We start from the raw sequence: 27,727 nt of genomic DNA, 5'->3' as shown, positions 1-27,727 counted from the left end.
CCAGCATTTCTCATGATGTACTCTGCATATAAGTTAAATAAGCAGGGTGACAATATACAGCCTTGACGTCGTTCTTTTCCTATTTGAAACCAGTCTGTTGTTCCATGTCCAGTTCTAACTGTTGCTTCCTTACCTGCAGAGAGGTTTCTCAAGAGGCAGGTCTGCTGGTCTGGTATTCCCATCTCTCTCAGAATCTTCCACAGTTTATGGTGATCCACACAGTCAAAGGCTTTGGCATAGTCAAGAAAGCAGAAATAGATGTTTTTCTGGAACCCTCTTGCTTTTTCCATGATCCAGCGCATGTTGGCAATTTGATCTCTGGTTCCTCTGCCTTTTCTAAAACCAGCTTGAACATCAGGAAGTTCACGGTTCACGTATTGCTGAAGCCTGGCTTGGAGAATTTTGAGCATTACTTTACTAGCATGTGAGATGAGTGCAATTGTGCGGTAGTTTGAGTATTCTTTGGCATTGCCTTTCTTTGGGATTGGAATGAAAACTGACCTTTTCCAGTCCTGTGGCCACTGCTGAGTTTTCCAAATTTGCTGGCATATTGAGTGCAGCACTTTCACAACATCATCTTTCAGGATTTGAAATACTTCAACTGAAAGAGGAAATCCCTAGGTCAGTAGGTGCCCAATATGCTACTGGAGATGAATGGAGAAATAACTCCAAAAAGAATGAAGGGACGGAGCCAAAGCAAAAACAATACCCAGCTGTGGATGTGACTGGTGATAGAAGCAAGGTCCGATGCTGTAAAGAGCAATATTGCAAAGGAACCTGGAATGTCAGGTCCATGAATCAAGGCAAATTGGAAGTGGTCAAACAAGAGATGGCAAGAGTGAACGTCGACATTCTAGGAATCAGTGAACTAAAATGGACTGGAATGGGTGAATTTAACTCAGATGACCATTATATCTACTACTGCAGGCAGGAATCCCTCAGAAGAAATGGAGTAGCCATCATGGTCAACAAGACAGTCCAAAATGCAGTACTTGGATGCAATCTCAAAAACGACAGAATGATCTCTGTTCGTTTCCAAGGCAAATCATTCAATATCACGGTAATCCAAGTCTATGCCCCAACCAGTAACACTGAAGAAGCTGAAGTTGAACAGTTCTATGAAGACCTACAAGACCTTTTAGAACTAACACCCAAAAGAGATGTCCTTTTCATTATAGGGGACTGGAATGCAAAAGTAGGAAGTCAAGAAACAGAAACAGTATGACATAATAAATGTTTGCTGATTTGGCTTAATTTCTTACACAGCAGCAGATAACTGATAGGCATCATTGTGTGTTTAGCCTACAAAATAGTAGCTGGCAGTCAATTAGTACCTGAAGGTATGACTAAGCAATTACTGGATGATAAAACATATAAAATATAGTGCCATCCCACAGATTACCACTTGTGGGAAAAGAAAATACAGTAACAAATTACAAATAAAGGTAAAAAATACAGTAAATGCCCTCAAGTAAATTAGCAACAGATAGAGACAAGTGATTAATTCTGGGGTGGAGAAAGAACCTCAAAAGAGTCTTTGGAAAGGGATGCAAAGGAAACCAGGTGAGGCTAAATCAGAATTACAGGAGATAGTGCATGTGAACAGCTGAAGAGTCTCATGATCTTTACTAAAATGCTATGACAGCTCTGTCACAAAGAGACATCTTCCTGGGGAGGAAAACTGGCCATTCACTGTTTCAAATGGATAAGCTAAGCATCTCAGTCATAGGAACAATCTTATCACGTGGTAACAATTCCCACCAACCTACCAACTACTATACCCTACCTTCAATACTCCTAAATATTACAAATGATCATTTCCCACTCTTAAATTGTATTACTGAAATTTATGAAAAGTTTTTTAGCCAGAGGATCCTTTGAAAAGATGAAAATGTATCACCGCCTCCCCAAAATTACTTACTTACAATGATTTGTTCACATTTAGATTTTATACAGTATTTTAATATCATTAAGAGAAAATACACTTAACAGTTATAATCTTGAAATTCCTTTAAATTGCTTGAAAATAAGTTATGCCATGAAATTAAAAGAAACTTGCTTCTTGGAAGAAAAGCCATGACAAAACTAGATAGCATATTCAAAAGCAGAGACGTTACTTGGCCAACAAAAGTCCGTCTAGTCAAAGCTATAGTTTTCCCAGTAGTCATGTACAGATTTGAGAGTTGGACCATAAGGAAGGCTGAGCACTGAAGAATTGATGCTTTTGAACTGTGGTGTTGGAGAAGACTCTTGAGAGTCCCTTGGACTGAAAGGAGATACAAACAGTCCATCCTAAAGGAAATCAGTCCTGAATATTCATTGGAAGGACTGATGCTGAAGCTGAAGCTCCAATACTTTGACCACCTGATGCGAAGAGTCAACTCACTGTAAAGGACCCTGATGCTGGCAAAGACTGAAGGCCGGAGCAGAAGGGGACAACAGAGGATGAGATGGTTGGACGGCATCACCGACTCGACGGACATGAGTTTGAACAAACTCAGGGAGTTGGTGATGGACAGGGAAGCCTGGCGTGCTGCAGTCCGTGGGGTTCAAAGAGTCAGACAAGACTGAGCAACTGAACTGAACTGAAAATGCAATATGTATTCCACAGCCAAGTGCCATATGCAGAGTAGCCAGTGGAAATGCCCACATAGCAAAGAGGCTTTCCTTATCTGTGACAAAGTCACAGGCCCAAACCTACTGTTCTTATGTTTAGCTGGTCATTTGTTTTTTTGTTTTGCTTATGTGTATGATTTTTTAAAATACTAAATTTTACTTAAAGCTTAATTTAAAAGATTTAATCCTTTTCCCATTAAGTTCAATTATACCATGAATTCTACCACAGACCCCTTGGGGGACCATAGACCCCAGAGTAAGTGTCCCTGGTAGGTACGAATGGAATAACAACAGAAATAGTGGTGTAAAAGAAAGGAACTTAAGTTCTAATGCCTGCAATGAATCAATGGGAGGGACGAGATGACCCACAGTTGAGACTAACATGGAGAAATGCAATAGAAATGCTCAAGAAGAGCTGGAAGCCTTTGAAGGAAAAAGCTACCAGAAAAATAAAGTCTTCAAATAACCCCTAGGTTTCAAGTACTGCAACAAGGAAAGCAAACATTCAAAGATGACAGACTTTGAGTTCCAAAGGGCAAAGTAGGAGGGTTTTTGAAGGCTTTAGAAGTTGGGAGATACTGTCAGATTAGAAAAATACATGGACCTGGATTGGGAGAGAAGCATACAGATGCATACTAAAGATGCGGACTTCTGAGGTTGTCTCCAGTCAGCAGACAAGTGATTTGAACTATAATAACTTTAATGAAAATTAACTAGAAAACATAAATCAAACCAAATAGACCTAATTCATCTTGCCTCTGCCCTCTGCCCCTACCACTACTACCCTACTTCAGGCCACCTGGACAATTGGTATAGCCTCCTAACTTGCTCCAGTGTCTTCACTGGCCCCTGTCCCTACCACTCCCCAAACTAATCTCTGCACAGATCTTACTGAAATCCAAACCAAATCATCTCCCTCACTCCTGTACTTCAAGCCTTTCAGCATCTGTAATCCCTCTGCTCAGAGGATGACACTCAAATACCTTACCATGGCTCAAAGGTCCACTTTAGCCTTAATCTTACTTCCTCCTGAGAAAATCTCTTCACGACTCCACCACCATTAGACTATATAATCTAGACGTAATGAATAACCTAGAAACTTCTACACATGCGCAAGCTATTTCTTGTACCTAGAACCTAACCATTTATCTGGATAATTTAAATTCAGGCTTCAGTTTGCACAACGTCTCATGTAGTAGCCTTTCTGACACCTCAAGACTGGATTAGATGCCCATACACCTAGTGCTTCCCCACTATATAGCCTGTGTACCACTCTAAGGCAAAAAGATAGGACACTGAAAGATGAACTCCCCAGGTCAGTAGATGCCCAATATGCTACTGGAGATCAGTGGAGAAATAACTCCAAAAAGAATGAAGTCAAAGCATAAGCAACACCCAGTTGTGGATGTGACCAGTGATGGAAGTAAAGTCTGATGCTGTAAAAAGCAATACTGCATAGGAACCTGGAATGTTAGGTCCATGAATCAAGGCAAATTGGAAGTGGTCAAACAAATGTGGCAAGACAACATCAACATTTTAGGAATCAACAGACTAAGATGGACTGGAAAGGGTGAATTTAACTCAGATAACCATTATACCTACTACTGTGGGCAAAATCCCTTAGAAGAAATGGAGGAGCCATCATAGTCAACAAAAGAGTCCAAAATGCAGTAATTGGATGCCATCTCAAAAATGACAGAATGATCTCTGTTCGTTTCCAAGGCAAACCATTCAATATGATGGTAATCCAAGTCTATGCCCCAACCAATAATGCTGAAGAAGCTGAAGTTGAATGGTTCTATGAAGACATACAAGACCTTCTAGAACTAACACACAAAGAAGATGTCCTTTCATTATAGGGGACTGGAATGCAAAAGTAGGAAGTCAGGAAATACCTGGAGTAACAGGCAAATTTGGCCTTGGAGACAGAATGAAACAGGGCAAAGGCTACTAAGAGTTCTGCCAAGAGAATGCACTGGTCATAGCAAACACCCTCCTTCAACAACACAAGAGAAGACTCTACACATGGACATCACCAGATGGTCAATGCCGAAATCAGACTGATTATATTCTCTGCAGCCAAAGATAGAGAAGCTCAATACAGTCAGCAGAAATAAGATCAGGAGCTGACTATGGCTCAGATCATGAACTGCTTATTGCCAAATTCAGGTTCAAACTGAAGAAAGTAGGGAAAACCACTAGACCATTCAGGTATGATCTAAACCAAATCACTTATGATTATACAGTGGAAGTGACAAATAGATTCAAAGGATTAGAACCGATAGAGTGCTGAAGAACTATGGACAGAGATTTGTGACACTGTACAGGAGGCAGTGATCAAGACCATCCCAAAGAAAAAGAAATTGAAAAAGGCAAAATGGTTGTCTGAGGAGGGCTTACAAATAGCTGGGAAAAGAGAAGAGTAAGGCAAGGGAGAAAAGGAAAGATATATTCATCTGAATGCAGGGTTCCAACAATAGCAAGGAAAGATAAGAAAGCCTTCCTCAGAGATCAATGCAAAGAAACAGAAGAAAACAATAGAATGGGAAAGACTATAGATCTCTTCAAGAAAATCAGAGATACCAAGGGAAAATTTCATGCAAAGATCGGCACAATACAGGACAGAAATGGTATGGACCTAACAGAAGCAGAAGATATCAAGAAGAGATGGCAAGAATACACAGAATTATACAAAAAAGGCCGTCACGACCCAGATAAGCACGATCATGTGATCACTTACCTAGAGCCACACATCCTGGAATACGAAGTCAGGTGGGCCTTAGGAAGCATCACTACAAATAAAGCTAGTGGAAGTGACAGAATTTCAGTTGAGCTATTTCAAATCCTAAAAGACGATGCTGTGAAAGTGCTGCACTCAATATGCCAGCAAATTTGGAAAACTCAGCAGTGGCCACAGGGCTGGAAAACATCAGTTTTCATTCCAATCCCAAAGAAAGGCAATGCCAAAGAATGCTCAAACTACCGCACAACTGCACTCATCTCACACACCAGCAAAGCAATGCTCAAAATTATCCAAGCCAGGCTTCAACAGTACATGACCGTGAACTTCCAGATATTCAAGCTGGATTTAGAAAAGGCAGATGAACCAGAGATCAAATTGCCAACATCTGCTGCATCATCAAAAAACCAAGAGAGTTCCAGAAAAACATCTATTGCTGCTTTATTGACTATGCCAAAGCCTTTGACTGTGTGGTTCACAATAAACTGTGGAAAATTCTGAAAGAGATGGTAATACCAGAGCACCTGACCTGCCTGCTGAGAAATGTGCATGCAGGTCAAGAAGCAAGTTAGAACTGGACATGGAACAACAGACTTGTTCCAAATTGGGAAAGGAGTACATCAAGGCTGTATATTGTCACCCTGCTTATTTAACTTCTATGCAGAGTACATCATAAGAAATGCTGGACTGGAGGAAGCACAAGCTGGAATCAAGACTGTCAGGAGAAATATTAATAACCTCATGACACCACCCTTATTGCAGAAAGCAAAGAAGAACTAAAGAGCCTTTTTATGAAGGGGAAAGAGGAGAGTGAAAAAACTGGCTTAAAACTCAACATTCAAAAAAGAAAGAGCATGGCATCTGGTCCCATCCCTTCATGGCAAATAGATGAGGAAACAATGGAACAGTGACAGACTTTATTTTCCTGGGCTCCAAAGTCACTGCAGATGGTGACTGCAGCCATGACATTCAAAGACACTTGCTTCTTGCAAGAAAAGTTATAACAACCTAGACAGCATATTACAAAGCAGAGACATTACTTTGCCAACAAAGGTCTGTCTAGTCAAAGCTATGGTTTCTCCAGTAGTCATGTATGGATGTGAGAGTTGGACTATAAAGAAAGCTTTCTGCCAAAGAATTCATGCTTTTGAACTCTGGTGTTGGCTAAGACTCTTGAGAGTCCCTTGGACTGCAAGGAGATCCAACCAGTCCATTCTAAAGGGAATCAGTCTTGAATATTCATTGGAAATACTTATGCTGAACCTGAAGCTCGAACATTTTGGCCACCTGATGCGAAGAACTGACTCATTTGAAAAGACCCTGATGCTGGGAAAGACTGAAGGCAAGAGGAGAAGGGGACAACAGAGGATGAGATGGTTGGATGGCATTATTGACTCAATGGACATGAGTTTTGAGTAAATTCCTGGAGTTGGTGATGGACAGGGAGGCCTGGCGTGCTGCAGTCCATGGGGTCGCAAAAGAGTTGGACACGAGTGAGCGACTGATCTGAGTTGAACTGAATATTCAAAATATCTCAAAGTTATATTTATCCACATCTACTTAAAATACTCTCCTACTAATTAAACCTCTGGGGTTTCAGAATTAACTCTCATCGCCACTATCAAGACACAGTACAGGTTATTTTAGTCTGGCACTCAAGACTATATCGGACTTCCCTGGTGGCTCAGATGGTAAAGCATCTGTCTACAATGCGGGAGACCCGGGTTTGAGCCCTGTGTTGGGAAGATCCCCTGGAGAAGGAAATGACAATCCACTCCAGTACTATTGCCTGGAAAATCTCATGGACAGAGGAGCCTGGTAGGCTACAGTCTATGGGGTCGCAAAGAGTCGGACACAACTGAGCGACTTCACTTCACTTCACTTAAAGTACAGTTTCTAATTACATATACTCCAATATTATACTACTATATGCTTGAAAGGAAATATAAATTAGTTCTATAAATGTCACATTATTTTCAAGACCTAGACGAATAGTACCCAAAAATTACCTGAAATTATCAACAATTGCTTTCTACTTGCCAACCTGAGACAGGCACTGTAATTCATTCCACTGATATCCAGGAGTAAAATCATTAGAAAGAAGAAAAAAATTACCACCACTCCTGCCAGTCTATATTCCAACCTGTCCTTTGAAACTCAGCTGAAAAGTCACCTTCTCTATGAAGTTTTCTCCAAGACCAAAATTGACCTTACCATTCACCATTCCAGCCCACTTCAACTGTATGCTGGTTTTGTACACAAGTTTTTTTCGTCAGTGTTCCCAGAGGGCAGAGACAGATTATTCATCTCTGCCATGTCTGTAACAGTACCAAGTCCTCAATAGAGGCTCCATGAATGAACGGATAAAGGGTGAATAAACAAGTCTGCATACTCTGCTGCATCTTAGCATACTCAACTCTTGAGAACTCTTGATCTTATTTCCAAATTCCCACTGATTTGAGGAGGAGCTCTCTAAACCAGCCCATAAATATTTAAAAATCCAAGATAGCACTGAAGTGTTACTACTGAAAATCTAAGTACAGGAAGTGCTAAGTAACTCATATTAATGTGCTCTGAAAGTCCCACCAAACTGAGTGAATAGTTGAAGTTTTTCACGACTTATTTTCAGGTAGATTCAGTTGTCCCGCTAGTGTACCTCCCTTATTCCCTTACTGGTTGATTCTTGGCTGCGCTGGGCCTTCGCTGCTGCGTGCAGGCCTCTCAGTGCGGGGACTTCCCTTCCTGCAGAGCGCAGGCTCGAGGTCCGCAGGCTGCAGCGCTCGGGGCCCACGGCCGGCGGTCCCTGGCACCTGGAATCCTCCCGGACGAGGGCTCAAACCCACTCCACTGCACTGGCAGGAGGATTCTTAACCACTGCACCTCTGGGTAAGTTCCTGGTATACTGACTTTCCACAGAGTATTTTGAATATATAGTTTTGCAGGAAAACTGTGGAATATATTATGATATGTTTTGCTTTATCAATGGTTTTAACTTTAAAAGGAAAAATAAATTAATAAAAATGCAAAATAAACTTAAATTACAGTACAGAAAGCTCTTACTAGGCCAATATGATAAAATTATTTTAAATTATTCTTTTCCATTGAACTTTAAAAAAAAAAAAAAGTTAATGATTTAGGTTCCATGACCAGTCTTGGGAGTTAGGCACAAATTCAGATAATCAAAATCATTTTATTTTCTTTCATAAGTGTGATGTCTAATTTATATATATTCCACAAGACACCGCACATCCAGGTAGGTACAGGCACAGCATGCAGGTAGACAAATCGGAGGCCGGGCAGGCACATTCGCCTGCAATGCCCCAGCAGCAGAGGGAAGAACACCCGGGAACGCAGCGGAGTCAGGTACACCGAGGGGGTCTGCAGGCCCACGGAGCCCAGGGGGCGCTTCTCACGGATCCCTCAGCATGCACACCCAGACCACGAAACTCCAGGCAATCTGGAGTCCCTTCCAGGAGGACCTGGGAGGGGCACCTAGAAAGCCTATACCTACACCTGGGGGCAAGCTGCTACTGCGAGATTTGTGGTTTCCAGACAGAAGTTTTTCTATGTTCTTTGCAATTAAGAAAACATATCCTTTACCTGTTGCTAACTCTAAGTCACACACGTCACTACTCCTTTGAGACAACTTTTCCAGTTTTGTTTACTTACTAGAAATACTAAAAACAGTTCATTTCTTATCACAGAAAACTCCTTAAATACAATATGTCTTTACAATTATAATTTCTCAGGATTAAGATCAATGGCTAGGATACAACTTTTCCTGGTCAGTTTCAAGGTCAGAAGACTCATTCCAATGACTGTAGGAGAAAAGCAGAAAATAAGGAAACACTTCCAGGATTTACACTGGTACTCTCAACCGAGACAGGGACAGAGCTTAAGTGGCAGTGTAAGTCACGTGGCAAAGTTCATGCTCCCTGGGGCCAGTCTGTCAGTTTTCCTGGCTGCTTCACATGACCTTACACAAGTAACTAGTACTCTCTCTTGCCTCAGTTTCTTCATCTTTGAAAAATGGAATAGTAACAAGGCCTACTCAGAGGCTTGTTGTGGAAACTAAATGTGTTTATAAAGCTAATATTTGGAATGCTACTTGGCACACAGCTAATAAACAGTCCTCATTATCACTTAACACACCTTTCTCCAAGCAGCAGCTGTGTTTCACATTCTCTGAGTAAATTCTACAGCAACTTACTTGACTCCTGCTTGCTGACTGAAAGATGTGTATCAAGTTAGAGAAGCAGGATCCTACCATGGAGGCCTATGTGCCACGGCAAAAAGCTTTAGGCTTGACCTATAGGTAAAGGTGCAACTACGCAGCTACAAACAGGGCAAAGCATTGCTAGGCATGCAATTTAGATAGGTCATTCTGGTTGCTGTGCAAGAAGCTGCCTTTTTTTTTTAAGTCAGATTTTTTTTTTCCCCACATGGTGGATCTTAGTTCCCTGAACCAGGGATCAAACCCATGTGCTCTGCAGGGAAAGTGCAGAGTCTTAACCACTGTACCACCAGGGAAGTACCCCCAAAAAGCTGGCTTTTTAGGAAGCAACAGAAAGTTGTGAGAGTCCTAACAAAACATTAGAAGGGTGAAGTTACCTTCTATGAAAATATAGGAACAGAAATATGCTTAAGAGGGAAGCGACAAATTTATTTTGGGACACAAAGAGTTTCACATAAAAATGAGACATCCATCTGAAGGTATTCAATAGGCCAACACATGGATGCCTCAGCTTGAGGAAAACTCACAGACAGATACATACACACAGAGGTGACCACCCAAGCCAAGCACCAGAGACAAAGACGAGAAGAGTGGCTGCAGGAGAGCAGGCTGAGAGATGACAACAGTCTACAAGTTGTGTAAGGTTAAAGGCAGAGGAGACGCACACACAGCAGAGACAGAGGAGGAAAAGTCCGAGGGGTACGAAACCCATAAAGTGTGGGCCACAGAAGCCAACAGTCTCTGTTCTTCCAAAGGGAAGGAGATAACTGTATCAGGCAGAGCAGAGAAATCCATTAAATGCCCAAAGACTAAAAAGTAATGAATATTACTGAGGATAAAAAGGATCATTTCATAATGATAAATTAAAACAATACAAAATGTATATGCACTTAATTGCAGAGCTTCATAAAACATGAAGCAAAACTTGAAAGAACTAAGAAGAAAAATTTAAGAATCCAAAATTATAGTTGGAGACTTCAACACTCCTCAATAATTGTTAGAAAAAAGCAACAGAAAATCAGACTATAGAAGATGTGAACAAAACTATCAACCACCTTGACGTATTTACTACTTATAGACCGATTCTAACAAAAACAGAATACACATGGAATATCCACCAAGACAGCCCACATTCTGGGGGAGAAAGCAAGACTCAAATTGAAAAAGACTGAAATCACACAAAGTATGAAATCACTGGTTACAAGGGACTTAAATTACAAATCAGCAACATAAAGATACCAGGGAAATCCTCAAATATTTGAAAATTAAACAAGATATATCTAAATAATCAATGGGGAAAAGAATCAACACGAAACTTAAAACTACTTTAAATATTCACAAGATTAACTACGAAAGTAGTTCTCAGAAGGAAATTTACAGCATAAAATCCTCATTAGAAAACAAAAGTTCTCAAATAAATTATTTAACCTTCCACCCAAAGAAGCCGTTAAAAGAATAAAGCAAAAGTATAGAAATATAAAGATAAAATAAATGAAAATAAAAGAACAATAAAGAAAATTAGTGAGACCAAAAGCCAGTTCTCTGAAATAATCAATAAAATTGATAAACTTCTAGGCACACTAATCAGGTAAAAAACAGAAGACAAACCACCAATATCAGAATTGGAAAAAGAGGAAATAAATATAGATCCTACATTAAAAAGACAAGGAAATATCACAAATAATTCAACAACATAAAAAACATGAAAAAAATTCCTTGAAAGATAAACTATCAGGTCTAACTCAAGAAGAAATAGAAAATTTCAATAGTCCTGTATTTAGTAACAGACATTTCATCATAAACAAGAAAGGAATGGCAAATAATCACATGAAAAATGTCCATCATCATTAGTCACTTGAGGAAATAATGTGTCAGTATCTTACAGAGTTAAACCACATAATTCGCCCTCCAAAAAGAAACCATATGTCTCAAAAAAAAAACTGAATTCAAATGTTCATAGCAGTTTTTCATAATAGCCAAAAACTGCTAACAACCCACACTGTTGAATATATAAGCCAACTTTAGTATTACGGAACAAGGGAACACCATTCAGTAATAAAAAGAGCAAATTTCTGATAAACCCAAACGTTAGGTGAATCTCAAAAGCATTATGTTAAGTAAAAGAAGCCAGACACAATGGCACGATGCAATGTGATGTCATTTAAATGAACTTCAAGACTGAACTACTGGATAGCTCAAAAAACTGATTTGTTTTTTCCAAGAGCCAGGAAGGGTGAAGAGAACTGACTGCAAGGGACACAGAGGGACTCAGAGGGAACACAGATGTGATGGCAATGTTTTTTGTCATAACTATAGTATATGCATGATCGTACAGTTTGCCAAAATGCATACTGCACTTTTAAAATTAATGCATTATATTATATGAAATCATATCTCATTTTTTTAAGTACTTATTACTAATTACTAATATATGCTTACTCCTTGGAAGAAAAGTTATGACCAACCTAGATAGCATACTCAAAGGCAGAGACATTACTTTGCCGACTAAGGTCCGTCTAGTCAAGGCTATGGTTTTTCCTATGGTCATCTGTGGATGTGAGAGTTGGACTGTGAAGAAGGCTGAGCGCAGAAGAATTGATGCTTCTGAACTGTGGTGTTGGAGAAGACTCTTGAGAGTCCCTTGGACTGCAAGGAGATCCAACCAGTCCATTCTGAAGGACATCAGCCCTGGGATTTCTTTGGAAGGAATGATGCTAAAGCTGAAACTCCAGTACTTTGGCCACCTCATGTGAAGAGTTGACTCATTGGAAAAGACTCTGATGCTGGGAGGGATTGGGGGCAGGAGGAGAAGGGGATGACAGAGGATGAGATGGGTGGATGGCATCACTGACTCGATGGACGCGACTCTGAGTGAACTCTGGGAGTTGGTGATGGACAGGGAGGCCTGGCGTGCTGCGATTCATGGGGTCACAAAGAGTCGGACACGACTGAGCGACTGAACTGGACTGACGGAATATATATTACCTAATTTAGCTCTTAAAAAATCCCACAAGGATACCAAGGCTCAAAAGCCCTGCAATGCACTCAAAGTCGCACAGCTGGTACGTGGAGGGCGGGCACACTCACCCGGCTCGCCGACATGTGCCCATGTGGACTGAGCAGACGCTCACAGAGAGCTCGGGACTTCCTCCGGCTGCAGTACTGGACATGTCTGTTTTGCTAGTCATAACTGTAGACTATTTGGTGTTATGAAGTCCACTTAGTGGGCTGGATCACCTTTCTTTTTTTTCATGGGATGGATAGGAGTAAAAGGAGTAGAAAGGAAGGGAAAGAAAAAGATCAGAGTTCATTAGGCTTTGTTGTTGTTGTTCCGTCGCTAAGTCATGTCTGACTTTTTGCGACCCCATGGACTGCAGCATGCAGGCTTCCCTGTCCTTCACCATCTCCTGGAGTTTGCTCAAATTCATGTCTATTGAGCCAGTGATACTGTCTAACCTTCTCATCCCCTGTTGTCCCCTTCTCCTCTTGCCTTCAATCTTTCCCAGCATCAGGGTCTTTTACAAAGAGTCGGCTCTTCGCATCAGGTGGCTAAAGTATTGAAGCTTCAGCTTCAGCATCAGTCCTTCCAATGAATGTTTGGGGCTGATTTCCTTTAGGATGGGCTGGTTTGATCTGGTTTAACCATTATGCTTAGAAACATTAAATATAGGTTCTTAGAAACTTTTGTTTCAACAGAGAGAATCTATGTTTGTGTGCTGGGCTACAAACTAAAGTGTATTTCTTACTGTGGATCCTAGTCAAAGAAGCTTGAAAACCATTGCTGCAGGCCACACAAGGGATTACAATAGTAATGCTGGCTATAGCGAGATAAAAGGAGAGAGGAAGATCAGCAGGAGGACTGCACTTTAGACAAATGGTTCTGAAGGACAAGGGAGAAAAAAGCAGGTCAAAAATAACCCCTACCCCACAAAAACACCCAAGGGACACTTTGATGGAAAAGTTAGCATGGTGACATGCACAATCAATGTCATCCAGCTTACCTTTCACACTTGGCCCCTCACTGTCCTCCTCCCAACCTTTTAGTCTCTACAAGGAGACCTTTCTTTTCAACCCAGGTATAAACAAAAGAGTGTTGTAAGCTAAATTACTTTTTTCACCTTTATATTACCCTAGCACCTTGAACAGCATTTTACACACAGCAGATGCCCAGATATTCATAGAACAAACACTGTTTAAAATATGTCAATTGTGCCTATGGACCTCAAGGCTACAGTAATACTCCGTTCTCTTAATCCAACAGTGTCCTATGAAATTTAATTCTGACAGTAATTTAAGAAGTTACCTTGAAATGTGAAGTACTTTTGCAGGCCTTTAACAAAAAGCAACCTAAGATGAGTTTCTAACATTAATGTTTCCCAGGATGTCTTGATTAATGGTTTTAAAATATTGTTATTCAAACACATGACTACAGCAGACATCATTCCTATATGCCTTCTCCCAAGTCCTGCCCCAAAAAAGTCTATTCACGTCAGGAAGTTCTATATTAAAGGCATGCATGCAGCACATGTTGCAGTGGTGGGAAAGCTTGATTAGAAAACACATTGCTGGCACACATCAAACATCAGTGGCAAATGCTTCCATGTGCTGCAACTCATCAGAAATAGTTTAAAGAGCCCTCAAAGTATCCAGCTTTCCTTTCTCTCCTCAAATCTCCTCACGATCTATGACACACACACCCCCTGTAAGACTCAACTGCAAATGAATCAGTCACACCACCCCTCTGTCCACACCGGGAAGTATCTTTTAAAGTGCGTAAATAGGGACAGAACAGAATGCAGCAGCTCCGCATACTTGAGCTTAGATGAGACTCACCAAAAGCCTAAGAGGAAAGCAGAAAAGGTATAAAATTAGTCCTGCTTTATGTGTAAGTGAACCACCTAAGTGACCTGCCACGGTCACAGAGTGGAGAAGTGGTGAAGTTCTCTCTTCCAACGAGAGACTTCTGATTCCGCGTCCACTGCTCTTTCCACAGGGCGGCAGTCAGCAGTGGCCGAGAAGGGGCTGACTCAGGGGTCTCCTGCTCAAGACAGCCACGCTTATTCTCTGGCCTCCACAACCCTGGGCCAGCTGCCTGGACTAGCCTGCCTGCTCGAGCCTCCCCTGGGAGAGAAGGGGACCATGGAACCATCTAAGGTGAAGGCAGGCACAGTCAGTGACCCAGGCAGGTGGCCGGAAAGGCTGAGAGCAGGTCCCTGTCAAAGGTGCTCCACCCTGTGGAAAGCCAAGATCCATCTCTGGAAAGCCTGCCAGGACTAAGCCAGGACCAGATGCAAGACAAACACGATACCAGGTTAGCAAAACTGAGACTCACTCTTTCGTTTGTTCCACAAACTGATGAAAATGCTTAACATGTGCAAGACAACTTGTCTGGAAGTATTAATAACATCATACTGTCTCAGTCTTCAAAAGATTTAAACTAGTGAGAAAGATGGATCACAAATCATAGACTGCTTTGACAAAAATATGCACAGGGTACGGTAGAGCCCAAAAGTTCTGACCTTACAAAGCCAAGGGACAAGAAGGAGAAAGGTGAGGAAAAGAGGCAGGAGGGAGAAAGTCTTCCCTGAGGAGAAGCCCATTAACTAACAGAAAATCAAAGCACACAGGCTCCCAGCGCAGTAGGCTGCAGCCACTCTATAACATGACCCCGATTCTAGAACGTGGGGTAGAGACTGAGGGGCGGCAAAGCGAAAGAAAAAGAGTAACAAAACAAAGATAAGGGCGGGATCTGAATGAAAAGAGGGAAACAAACATAGAGCGCCCACAAAATATGAACAAGCCGCAAGAATATCGTCACACAGAACGCACTCAGCAACAGAAGGAAGCAATGACACAGGCCACGGCATGGATGCACCTTGAAAACGTGATGTCAAGTGAAAGAACTCAGTCACGAAAGAGCAACCGATTCCATTCATATGCAATGTCCAGAAAAGGCAAATCTACAGATGGAAAATAGACTGGCCATTGCCTGGGGCTAGGTGAGTTGGGAATAAATTGGGAGTGACTGTTTATAGGTATGAGGTTTCTTTTTAGGTGATGAAAATGTTCTAAAATTGATTGTGGTGATGGTTTTACAGTTCTGCAAATATATTAATACTAAAAAACCACTAACTGTCCATTTTAAATAGGTGAACTACATGCTATATGAATTATATCTCAATGAGGCTTTACAAAAATACCACTGTAAATTCTCATAAAAGATCAAACATAATAATCGCACATGGTTTTACTGTTGGCCTTTAAGAAATCATCTGAAAGCTAAGTCAGCACAGCAAGTGTGTGGGTTTGGAGCAAGCAGGAACAGGACTTCAGCCACAGCTACTCCACTGCCAGCCGTGCGCATGTGGGCAAGCCACCTACTTCAGTTGCCTGAGCCCCGCTGCACTCAGCACTAAATACAGACATCACCCACCTTGCAGGGTGGGAAGTTATACCCAAAATCTGCATTACTCCTCAATATTACCACCATTTCTGAATATTATCCTATAAAAAAAATGTTATCCAGAGAAGCTTATATAAATATCCTTTCCTTAGATTCTACCCAGAGAAGTAAAATGCAGAATTCTAATTCAGTTTTTTAAATTGTGCATGTCCAGATCTATGTCTCATTCATCTCTGTATGCCCCCGAACCACATGCCTAAGATGGTACTTTGGATATAGAGGTGCTGAACAGTTTTTGAGTGCTCACTGTATTCTAGGTACATATATTTATTTTTTGAATGTAAAATTTATTTGAATATATAAAAATTTATTTGAGTATATAAAAATCTATAATGGTGCTATAAAGTTTTAAGTACTTATAAGAAAGCTTATTATTTTCAGCATACAGAATATAGGGTAAGGCATATCTAGTTCTCTCGTTTTTAAACAAAACTTTAAGAATATATCAGTGATAGTTTAGTCTGGCTTACTTTAATTAGTAACTACGTAGTTTTGAAAAGCTGACATGTCTTTAGCTATTGTTTGTACCTCTTTCTGAAGTGTGCAATTCATCCCCAAAGAAGGAGAACTGATTTGAATGGTTCCAAGTTGACTAACAACTTGTGATTAAACAAAAATTTTAAATGAACATATTGACTAGTCCCTTTTACTTTTCAAAAGCAACAATATATTTCACCAGTTCAACCTTTACTTTAGTACCATAAAGAGTCCCTTTCCAAAACATGCAGTTTGTAGCAATCTTAAAGGTGTTAGTGGAGCACACCATCAACATAAGAGGGTTAGTTAAGATTTATAACAAAGGAAACCTCAAGGATCATCTTACCATATCATCCGTCAGTGTCCTGATATTTAAATGCTGCAAATGAAAGAAATCAATCATATCAGTAATTTATAACAGCTTTTTTTAATTTTAGTTAATAGAGTACATTTAAAATTCTACAATGTTAAGTTGAATATAATTAAATTCCTGAGAGTCTAATAAAAATGTAGTATATATTGTTTTAATCACTTTCTCAAAAAGATGGACAAAAGTTACCTTGAATGTGATAGTCTCGTAAAATTTCTTGGCTTTGTAAACCTCACAAACTAGAAAGAAACCTCACTGTGGTACAATAAATATATTCTCCCAAATAACAGTATTAGTTACCATTAAGTATACAGACTTAGATGGCAATGGATATAGAAATTTAGATAAGATTTTCAGAAAATTTTTCAAATGATAGAAGTGAAACTTTAAATCTGCCATTAGCATGCAGTATAATAGATAATGAAGTGCTCTGCTGGCTTAATTAACTTAAACAATTCCAATAACAGAGACAAGAGTACTGGAATGACTATTTGCATCTTTAACATCAGTTTGATTTATCACCAGTGGTGACAGCAGACACTTTTCAATTTCATTGCTACTTCTTTGAGAACCCTTTTGCTGATTTCCTTGCTAGACAAACACTGGGCCACTTAAGAAAGTGAATAAATTGGTTTCCTGCAAAGTAGAGTTCAAGAGCAAAATTAAGCATTTGGGGGAAAAACAATCCAAGTTTTTATAAATTCTGGAGTTGGGGAAGATTTGTACTCAAGTAGCTGAAGTCAGTTTCCACTTCTCCTCCTTATTATTCATTGTAGCGTTAGACCTTTAAAATGGTAGAGAAAGGATTGAGCAGATTTCCTAGAGAGGAAATGAGGGGAGGTCTACGATTAGTATAGAAGGACATTGTTAGCAGTGAACAACTAATCCTGGAGCTGGAAATGGCAACCCACTCTAGCATTCTCGCCTGGAAAATCCCATGGACAGAGGAGCCTTGTCAGTTACAGTCCATGGGGTAGCAAAGAGTCGGACACGACTGAGCAACTAACACTTCATCATCTAATGGAATAAGTGGCACGCAGGTAAATTCAACATTTATTGACAGAATGAAATTTATCATTCACACTTGTACATAGTAGAATTCACTGTTATGCTCATGAATCTATTCTCAATGACAATTCAGACTGAAAATCTGTACAGCATAAATCACTACCCTAGACTCTTCTCCCTTTCAGAGATGCTCTTTCTCATAGAGCAGGAGAAACGGGGATGGAAGGGGCCCAGCATGAGCTGAGTGTACACCAGCGAGAACACAGCCGGACAGGTGAGCACACCACTAGGCTCCAGACTGAACTGCCGGATCAGCAGACCACATATTCTCAACTAGGAGCAAACTAGCAGTAATACTGGATTAATGAAAGAGTAATGTTGAAGCCTGGGCTGTAGAATTTAGTCAATCACTACAACTTCAGCATTGAAATTAACAAGCACGCACAGTGGCCCGTGCAAGCGGGAGTAGCCCTGAGGCGCGAAGAGGCCACAGTCTTGGCCCAGAGACCAGGACTAGAACTAAACTTAGGTCCACCCGGCTCCTGAGTTTGCATAGAAAGGAGCAGAGGCAAGCTTGTGTGGGGTCCCCTCCTCTAACTGCCAGCTGTATGTGTGCCCTCCCGCCATCAGAGGCTTCCAGCCAACAGCACTTGGTTAACCACGTGTGTGTGTCATCAGTAGCTTCAGTCATGTCCGACTCTTTGCGATCCTATGGACCACAGCCTGTCGGTCTCCTCTGTGCATTAGATTCTCCAGGCAAGGATGCTGGAGTGGGCTGCTATGATCTCCTGCAGGGGATCTTCCCGCAGGAGGAATCCAACCCATGTCTTTTATGTCTCCTGCATTGGCAGCAGGGTTCTTTACAACTAGCGCCACCTGGGAAGCCCTTGGTTAAACATACAGCTCTCTCATTCTCCAACTAGAAGTATCAGCCCAATCGCAACTCACATCACACCTGAAATGGATCCTTTCAAGTTCATCTGAGAAGAAAAAAGGAATAGAGCCAACTTCTGATACAACAGCATTCTAAGCGGCCTAAGGCTTGAAAAGGAGGCTAATGAAAAAGCATTATGCTGAAGTCCTATTTGGGAGAGTATGTCTTAAGACAGTGAAAAACTGTTACTGACACAAATTATTAATCCCAAAATGCCAGTGTGAGTTGTCTGAGGAAAATGCCATAAAGTGACGTTAAAGGAGAGAGAAAAAACAACGGAAGCATACAAACAATTTTAAGAGAAACAAGACTATGACCTATGCAAGATTTATGAACTAAAAACTGCACAGAAGATAAAGTATTATACAGAAAATGTAAAGAATATAGGTTACACGATGTAAAATTCAGAACATGTAAATAAACAAGAGGAATATTTTTATCTACCTTCAAAGACCTAAAAATAGGACAGCCTTTTAAACTAGAGTTGGACTCCTAACTTTCAGAAAAATAGTCTCTCTTGAATAGAAACAAGACATGTAAGGATTCATTTTTTGGTAATAGTTTTTTTAATGTCATTAAACTATTTCATTGAGGGTCTAGCAACTCAATTAATTTGTAAAATGCTTGGCCTGTTCTTCAAAAACTATACAAGCATGCCTATAAGTCCAATTACAAACTATTACAGACAATCTTTCACAAAAAAGAACATGTGATGTATTACAACAGAATTATAAGGTTTACATAGAAAAGTAAGAAAAGTCAAAGCATGGGAAGGGAAAGTTTAACAGCCTGAGAGACAAGCAAGAAGTTCAGGTCAGGTTCATGATTCCATCTCTCCTGAAACACATTGATCTATCCGTTCTCCCTCCAGCAGGAGAAGCCAGTAGGCACGACGGCAGCAAGTTCCAGGGCCCATGACAGGACGAGAGATGCTGACTTAAAGAAAACGCATCTGAAAGTGTTGGTTGCTACATCAAAACAGTAAAGACAGAATAAGCTCTACTTCAAGATTCAGCTTACAGCAAACAGAGATTATATAGCTATTTGTTCAGCCAACATGCAATCTGAAACAAACCACCAAAGACAAGCTAGCTCTAAAAACTCTGAGTAGATAGAAAGGTGAGTAATTTCTCCTAAAAACTTAGTTGTCTAATCACAGTCCATTTCAAACATGGTAAGGGGTGGAGGAGGAGAAATACTAAATATTTAGTGAAAAAATATACAGGTTAGATCAAGTGGCATCTTTTGTAGGATCTCTGAAAATCAATTATTAATTCAAGTTTATTATAAAATTTAGGTTCTGTCAAAGTCCTACCTGTTTAGATTACAGACTTCTAAAAAAGTTGAGAGAGAAGGGGGACAGAATGACATAAAAGCCTCAGATAACTGCGGAGTTCTGGCCTTGCTTCTGTAGATACAAAACTACAAGGGTGATATCCTTAATTTAAAAAAATAAACTTTATTATATTATTGCTCTTATACTAGTACATAAAATACTGTTTAAATGTCTGGTTAACCAAAGAAATGAAGAAGTATTTCTGTTTCATAGCTACCAGCATGCCCTGACTACGCTGTCTGATGGCGAAGACAGGAACAGCCCCATCAATTCAGTTTACGAGCAGAATTTGCTGACATCCACACCAGAAAGGAAACAGAAACATAAAACCACTAGTAAATGAAATCGAATAGGAACACTTTTAAAAATAACAACCTGATAGCAACATTAGGGTTGTGTCTGCGGGAGTGGGGGAATAAAGTTAAAAGTACAGAATGTTAGACCTATTAAAGCATTTACACCTAGATGTGGCTTTATGACCTTTAGTTCTATTATCTGGCCTATGATTCTATAAGTGTCAATGCTTTATAACCATGGGATAAAAACAAAAGTGGTGATAATGTCAAAATACAAATAACTCTGAAACCAGGACCACCAGTAACTGGTTAAGGTGCGGTACTTGCACACTGGGGGTCTCTTCCCCAGCCAAACCTCACCCATCTTCCTGCGGGCTGATGCATCTCAAATTGCTAATTCTATTTCTCCCTAAAAAGCAAGCAGCTCTGCATAAAGACAGGCCTTCTACTAACGACAGCTCCTAGGATGAATAGTCAACAGGATCACTCTGAAATTGAAAGAGAGAACAAGTCTTTAAATATTTTTCTTCAAAAGAACGTAAGAATCAAAAAGCTGGAACGGGGGGGGGGGGGGGGGGGGGGACACAGAAACACAGAACACAGGCTTCTGTATTCCCATTTAAGCAAGGCTTCAAAACCTTATTGAAGACAGCACATGCTGTCAAAAACCAGATCTACAGCTTTCAGAGTACTGTGCAAAACGCTGTCAATATCAAGAGGTATGAAGAACACTCCTTCTACCAACTTAGTTAACAAGTAACAAAGACCAAATAAATGATATAATACAAAGCAACATACAAACCTCTGAGGTTCATATGCAATGAGAAAAAGATTCTAAACTGTAGCTCAAGCCTCTTAGCAAATTTTACATTTTCTTTCATTGGTTGGCACTTGTGGGTTAGCAGGGAGCAAGGGATCTATCTACTGATGTCCTCAGACACATGAAGGCCCACCAGGCATCAAGCTAGCAGGCTCGGATCACTGTCAGCAGAGTCAGAGCGTGGAAACAAGCTGTTGCAATTAGTTCTATTAAGTTTATACCGCTTACTTGGCTCCTTATGAGAAATTACCTACAAGAGGAAAACTGTAAGACTGAAGATTTCAAACACAAGTGACTCAGACCCAATTCTGATAAACTTGACCGTCCAGACCAGCTGGTTTTCAGCTTGTTAGTGTGCACAAGAAACACACCAAGACTTGCTTTGTAAAAGCAGGTGACAGGCCTCGCAGGTGAAGGTCCTAGTAGCACAGGTCTAGGGTGGGGCCTGGGATCCTGCACACTTCGGGACCCAAGAGAACACTGCTGCAGTGAGCCCAGGACCCCACTCCACCACCATCTGCATTAAACATCCCCAGGGCGGCATGCAGACCAACACCTGTCCCATGGCCCATTTAAAACAAATGAACAGAAGGGTGCAGAGAAGCAGCAAATGATTTCAGAGAAGTGAGAGACAGGGAGTCAGTAGTTGGGGACAGTCCCTGAAGGCACCCATTAGCACTGATTTAAGAAAACTGAACAATCTCTGGGTGCAGGATTAATTGCCAATTGCATTGTTCATTCAAATGCTTAATCTCTTTCTAAGGTAAGATAATTCAGTCTCATAAGCATATATTTAGTACCTAAGAATCAAAGATTGTTTATTATATCAAACCACAACATGACACTATTTGCTTGATAAAATGGGTGACAGGTTCTGACCAACCCAACAAAGTTACACCTTGAGGGCAAAGGGCCCGACTCAACCCTCTCTTAATCACAATCTGCTCAAATTTTTTTTTAAAGTCCAGATCATTCCCTTCCACTAAAGCAGTAATGAATATGTATTTTAACCTAGTAACATTTCTGGTCCACACACACACCTGTCTTTATTTTGATATCAATGCTAATTATAGAGTATAAAAATGCGAAACGCTACCACTAGCAACCGTGACACTAGACACACCTGTGGATAAACCTAAGGGTTATCTCCCAGGAACCACACGATACACCTAGAAAATATCGTTCTTCAAGGACTCCAATATCTCAGCAGGGTTCAAAAATAACACTGAAACTTCCCCAGCCCTGAGGACAAGAGCAGAGCTGGCTCTACGGTACTACAAAGTGAAGCATTTTTCAGTCACCTCACTGTTCATGTGGTCACTTTTGTAGTTTGAGGTAGAAGAAAGTGAGTTAGGTGATGTTAGAACAGGTGAGAAGCAGAAAAAGCTCACCAGCACCTTCATCTGTTCCTTTACTCAAAACTGTAATTCTGCCTATTTCAGGACAATAAACACCTGTCTATTGTCCATTATCTATGGCTTCAGCACTCCTACCCTCTAGGAAGCCAGACCTGCCTTCTCCATAACTACTTCTTTGTAAAAGACCATCTTTCAGGAGGAGGCATCATTCAACCATTTACACATGTGAAAAGAAAAGATTCATTTCTAAGAGGGCACAAGGTTTCCAAAAGGATCAAAAGTCTGCCACATAACTGCGAGAAAACAACTACCTCTCCAGAAAAAGCAATTCTCAAATCGCTGCTTGGCACTCTCACCTGGATTACACATCACAGAGGCTGAACACCTTACAAGTTATGTTTTATTCTAGCAGAATTCTAGTGTTCCTCTTCCTTCAAAGGGAAAACCTAATGACTAATCCTAGGAACACAGGTTTCATATCTATTTTAAGATATTCTCTTCAGCTGTTCCAATTTCTTTCGCCTAAACTACCCGATCAGAAACTCTTCTCTAATGGGTCCAGGAAAAGACAATTCAAACCCCTAAGCCCCTTTACAAGTAGGTCGTGTTCCAGGTCATGAGAACCAAAAACCTTTTACATCACCTGAAGAAGGCTGGGTATTGGCTGTAGGAAGATTTTAAATGGTCCCAGAGATTCCAGGATCAGCCTGAAGCTTATCCAACTACTAGGTTATTTCTGAGCCTGCCTCATCTCTTAGATGTCACGCACAAGACACAAACTTAGACTGGATATTCCTGAGACTCATATGTACCAAGCATCAGTGCATCTATTATTTGAGAAGGATTTTATTTGTTTACATTCTAGCATCACCATAAAGAAAATAAATTTGGTTAAACCTTACAGAACAATTTTGGTCAAATAAATCCAATGTTCAAACTAAGAATTCTACTAGTAGTTATTCTTTAACCTAGTAATTCTATTTCTAGAATCTACAGAGAGAATAAGAAATACAATCAAGTATTCTTATATACAAACATATATATATCACTACAGTGTTATTTTAGATAACCAGAATTGCAATCAACCTAAAACTCAGAATATGGGAAAGAGTAAATAGATTACAGTTCTGCCATATGGAAAATGCTTATAATGTAATGTTACAGGAAACAAAGTTGAAGTAAAATTGCATTTGCAATATAATTCTAACTTTGTTAATATATACACTTATGGGAAAAAATCAGACAGGAACCATTGTTAATTTTATTTATCTGAATTGTGGGATTTGGCACTTTTCTTATTTTTACATTTTTTTCTGTATTTCCTCAGTTGTCTAGAATGAGCATATTTATTTTTTAATGAGAAAAGGTTTTTAATTACTATGGATAATACTTTTCACACCAAGCAGAAAATATAGATTAGTTCCTTTTTAAATAAAAACATTATGTATGAGACAGTAAAAGAAGAATAAAAATCTAATAAATACTGTGAACAGCCTTTTTAATAGGCTGAGTTTCTTGGTGCATATTTTCAAATATGTCAGAATACATTAAGCACATTATTCATTTGTTTTCTAATCCACGTATATAAATTAACCTATCTCAAAAGGCTCCTTGGTTTTGTGAATTATTGATGCTGTCACCTGCTAGAGACTTAATTTCAAGAAAAATATACGAATCACTACATCACAAGCACAAATCCTTTTGACATAAATTCAATTTCTGTGGCAACAATAATATATTGACTTAGCTTTATTTTTCTACTTTATGACACTTATTAATGTCAGAAATAAAAGAAATCTATCTTTGTTCCTTATTGTAAATGTAAATGATCCCATGCCATCTTGAGAAACCTAAGGTAAATACCACTCACTTGATAACTTCTTAATGCAAATAAAGACAAGATAACAAAGTATAAGAAATAAGACATGATTTTTCAATCTAGTCCCGTAATCCTTTTTTTTTTTTGCTACTACACAATACAATTAGGCTCCCAACATGTCCAAGACACTACAGTAAATATAAAGAGGACCCAATCCCTGCCCTTACAAGTTTACAACCAAAGGATCAGTGAGTGAATAACCAAATGCAAGACAGTGGGACAAGCACCATAACAGAAGTGTTTAACGCTGACAGGGAGAAAAGGCAGAGTCTCTATTGTATGCTAATTATATTTGCTAATTATATACTAATTACATTTGTGTAAATACTTGCTAATTAACATGCAAATATTTAATAATGATCTAAAACTAAGGCAGAAGTAAGTTTTAGCCATGATTTAGGGAAAACTGGCAGGGCAAAATTTACTCTCACGGAATGAGATTCCTAAAACATTCGTTCATTCAACAAATATTTATTAAATATTACTACGTTACTGGCAAGGGATCCATCAGTAAAACAAAGATTTCTGTCCTAGAGAAGCTCACCTTCCACTGGGGAAACAGACAACAAACACAGTAAGCTACAGAAGATGTTAAAAGGTGATGAGAGCTCTGTTAAAAATGAAAAGTTCTTCAAAGGAAGGCAGGCCCGGAAAGCAGAGTGGGAAGGTTTGTGGGATGCAGTCCTAAAAGGAGGAACTGGAGTGAGCATAAGACTGACTGAGAAGGCAGCATCTGAGCAGACTGGAAGTGGACTAAGGGGGTAGCTATGTAGACAAGCGGGGAAAGTACTTCAGATAAAAGAGCAGCTGGAACAAAGGCGATTAGGAGACAGCCCATCTAGTGTTCAAAGGAGAGAGCCAGCGCAGCTGCAGTGACAGGAATCAAATCGGAGAAGAGGAAGAGGGGCAGATCCCAACCAGGTCATCTAGAGGATGAGGGCCTTCATTCTCCTAATGCAACAGTTACAAATGCTTAAGTATCACAACATGCTAAAAGTATCAACATAAACAGTAAGTGACAGTTGACTCCACTTTATCAGCAACTCTGCTTCTGTTGTTGTTCAGTACCTCAGGTGTATCCACCTACTTGTGACCCCATGGACTGCAGCATGCCAGGCTTCCCTGTCCTTCACCACTTCCTGCAGCTAGCTCAGACTCATGTCCACTGAGTCGATGAAGACATCCAACCACCTCATCCTGTCGTCCCTTTCTCCTCCTTTCCAACGAATCAGCTCTTCGCATCAGGTGGCCAAGGACTGGACCTTCAACAACAGCATCAGTCCTTCCAGTGAATATTCAGGACTGATTTCCTTTAGGACGGACTGGTTGGATCTCCTTGCAGTCCAAGGAACTCTCAGGAGTGTTCTCCAACACCACAGTTCAAAAGCATCAATTCTTTGATGCTCAGCTTTCTTTATAGTCCAACTCTCACATCCATACATGACTATGGAAAAACCATAGCTCTGACTAGATGGACGTCTGTTGGCAAAGTGATGTCTCTGCTTTTTAACATGTTGTCTAGGTTGGCCATAGCTTTTCTTCCAAGGAGCAAGTGTCTTAATTTCATGAGTGCAGTCACCATCGCAGTGATTTTGGAGCCCAGGAAAATAAAGTCTGTCACTGCTTCCATTGTTTCCCCATCTATTTGCCATGAAGTGATGGGACCGGATGCCATGATCTTCATCTTCTGAATGTTGAGTTTTAAGCCAGCTTTTTCACCCTCCTCAAGAGGCTCTTCAGTTCCTCTTTGCTTTCTGCCGTAAGGGTGGTGTCATCTGTATATCTGAGGTTATTGATATTTCTCCCGGCAATCTTGATTCCAGCTTGTGTTTCTTCCAGTCCAGCATTTCTCATGATGTCCTCTGTATAGAAGTTAAATAAGCAGGGTGGCAATACACAGCCTTGACACACTCCTTTCCCAATGTGGCACCAGTCCACTGTTCCATGTCTGGTTCTAACTGTTGCTTCTTGACCTGAATACAGGTTTCTCAGGTTTAGCTGAGTGTTAATGGTATTAAACCACCCTCCTCCTTTCAGCTGCCAGCGTCTCTCACATGCTGTCATTTTTCTTTGGGGCTGAGAATTCCAATCAGCAGCAGTTTCTCAGCACCATCCCTAAAGCCAGCCTGCTGCCTGGGCCTCAGGACACTGACAGCTTCAGGGGAGAATAAGATGTGAGGGAAGCAAACAGACTGAGTTGGTAACGCACATACACATTTACAGTAAGGGGGGGGTGGGGGGAGTGAACCGTCAGTATCGTCAAGAACTGGTGGCTCCACCTTGTTGTCCATGGCTCCTTCATTTACAATCACTATCTGGCAGATCATGTGTGTATCTTTTTTCTCTTTTCTTAAATATGTCAGGAAACTTGTTTCCCTTATCTTTATACCACAGTGCGGGGAAGATATTAAGCCAATGGTTTAGAGTTTTTGTTTTCTTTGCCTAATACAAATGCCTGAGTAATATCCCAAAGCAACTGAATCAAAATACCCAAAGATAGGGCCTGTCATAAGTACTCGAGCTCCTCCTGGTGACTCTAGTAAATAACCATTGCTAGAAACCACTAAATTGGGCAAACTATTATGAACTCTGTCTTCCAGTGCCTAGCATCAAGGAATCTGCAAGGTCCCACAGGTGCAGCTAAAGCAGGCATCTGGTGGTTTATATGTCTCAAGCACGCAACCCTTTCTCTGTATCAGAGCGGGGACTGGCAGTCCTCCTGTTCTTTGAAAGGCAGCCCTGCCACAGCTGAGTAAGCAGAGCTCAAGCAAAGCCAATCAAACCCTCACTCTCCCAGAAATCCGGACTTGGGATTCAGATATGAGAATCAGGACCGAGAGCGTCACATACACCTAGGACTGTGAGCCTCTGGGATTAGCTGTGTGAAAACCAAAGCAGTAGAAGCAACACAATGCAGACACACAAGAGTGGAGCAGATGCCTCTTAGGAGGCAACAGGGGACAGCGTGATCCCAGCAAAGGGAAGCTGCCAGCTTTCAGCTCTCAGCTCCAGTCCAAGAGAGGAACAGCTAAACTCGCTGTTCTTGATCCCAGGGACAGGCCCGTGCCTCTTTACAATTGCTCTTTCTAAGCCTAAACTAGATCGTGTATGTGCCTTTAAGCCCAAAAAAGGCCTTGACTGAGACAGAAACCAAGACCGCAAAATGAAGGCCATATGATAAAGCCTACCGCACATC

The 27,727-nt window shown here is 40.6% G+C and overlaps 1 protein-coding gene across 1 annotated transcript in view; it reads right to left on the bottom strand.

The window, feature by feature from the left end:
* Nucleotides 1-27,727, bottom strand: part of DIAPH3 (diaphanous related formin 3) — a 571,880-nt gene that overhangs the window by 523,696 nt on the left and 20,457 nt on the right. The window contains exon 2 of the mRNA XM_052650016.1: nt 16,877-16,909. Coding sequence (XP_052505976.1) covers nt 16,877-16,909 — 33 coding nt within the window. The remainder of the gene's footprint in view (nt 1-16,876; nt 16,910-27,727) is intronic.

The sequence above is a fragment of the Budorcas taxicolor genome, chromosome 12 (assembly GCF_023091745.1).
Source record: "Budorcas taxicolor isolate Tak-1 chromosome 12, Takin1.1, whole genome shotgun sequence".
Taxonomy (NCBI): domain Eukaryota; kingdom Metazoa; phylum Chordata; class Mammalia; order Artiodactyla; family Bovidae; genus Budorcas; species Budorcas taxicolor.
The sequence above is the reverse complement of the archived record's forward strand: the minus strand, read 5'-3'. Positions and strand labels throughout refer to the sequence as shown.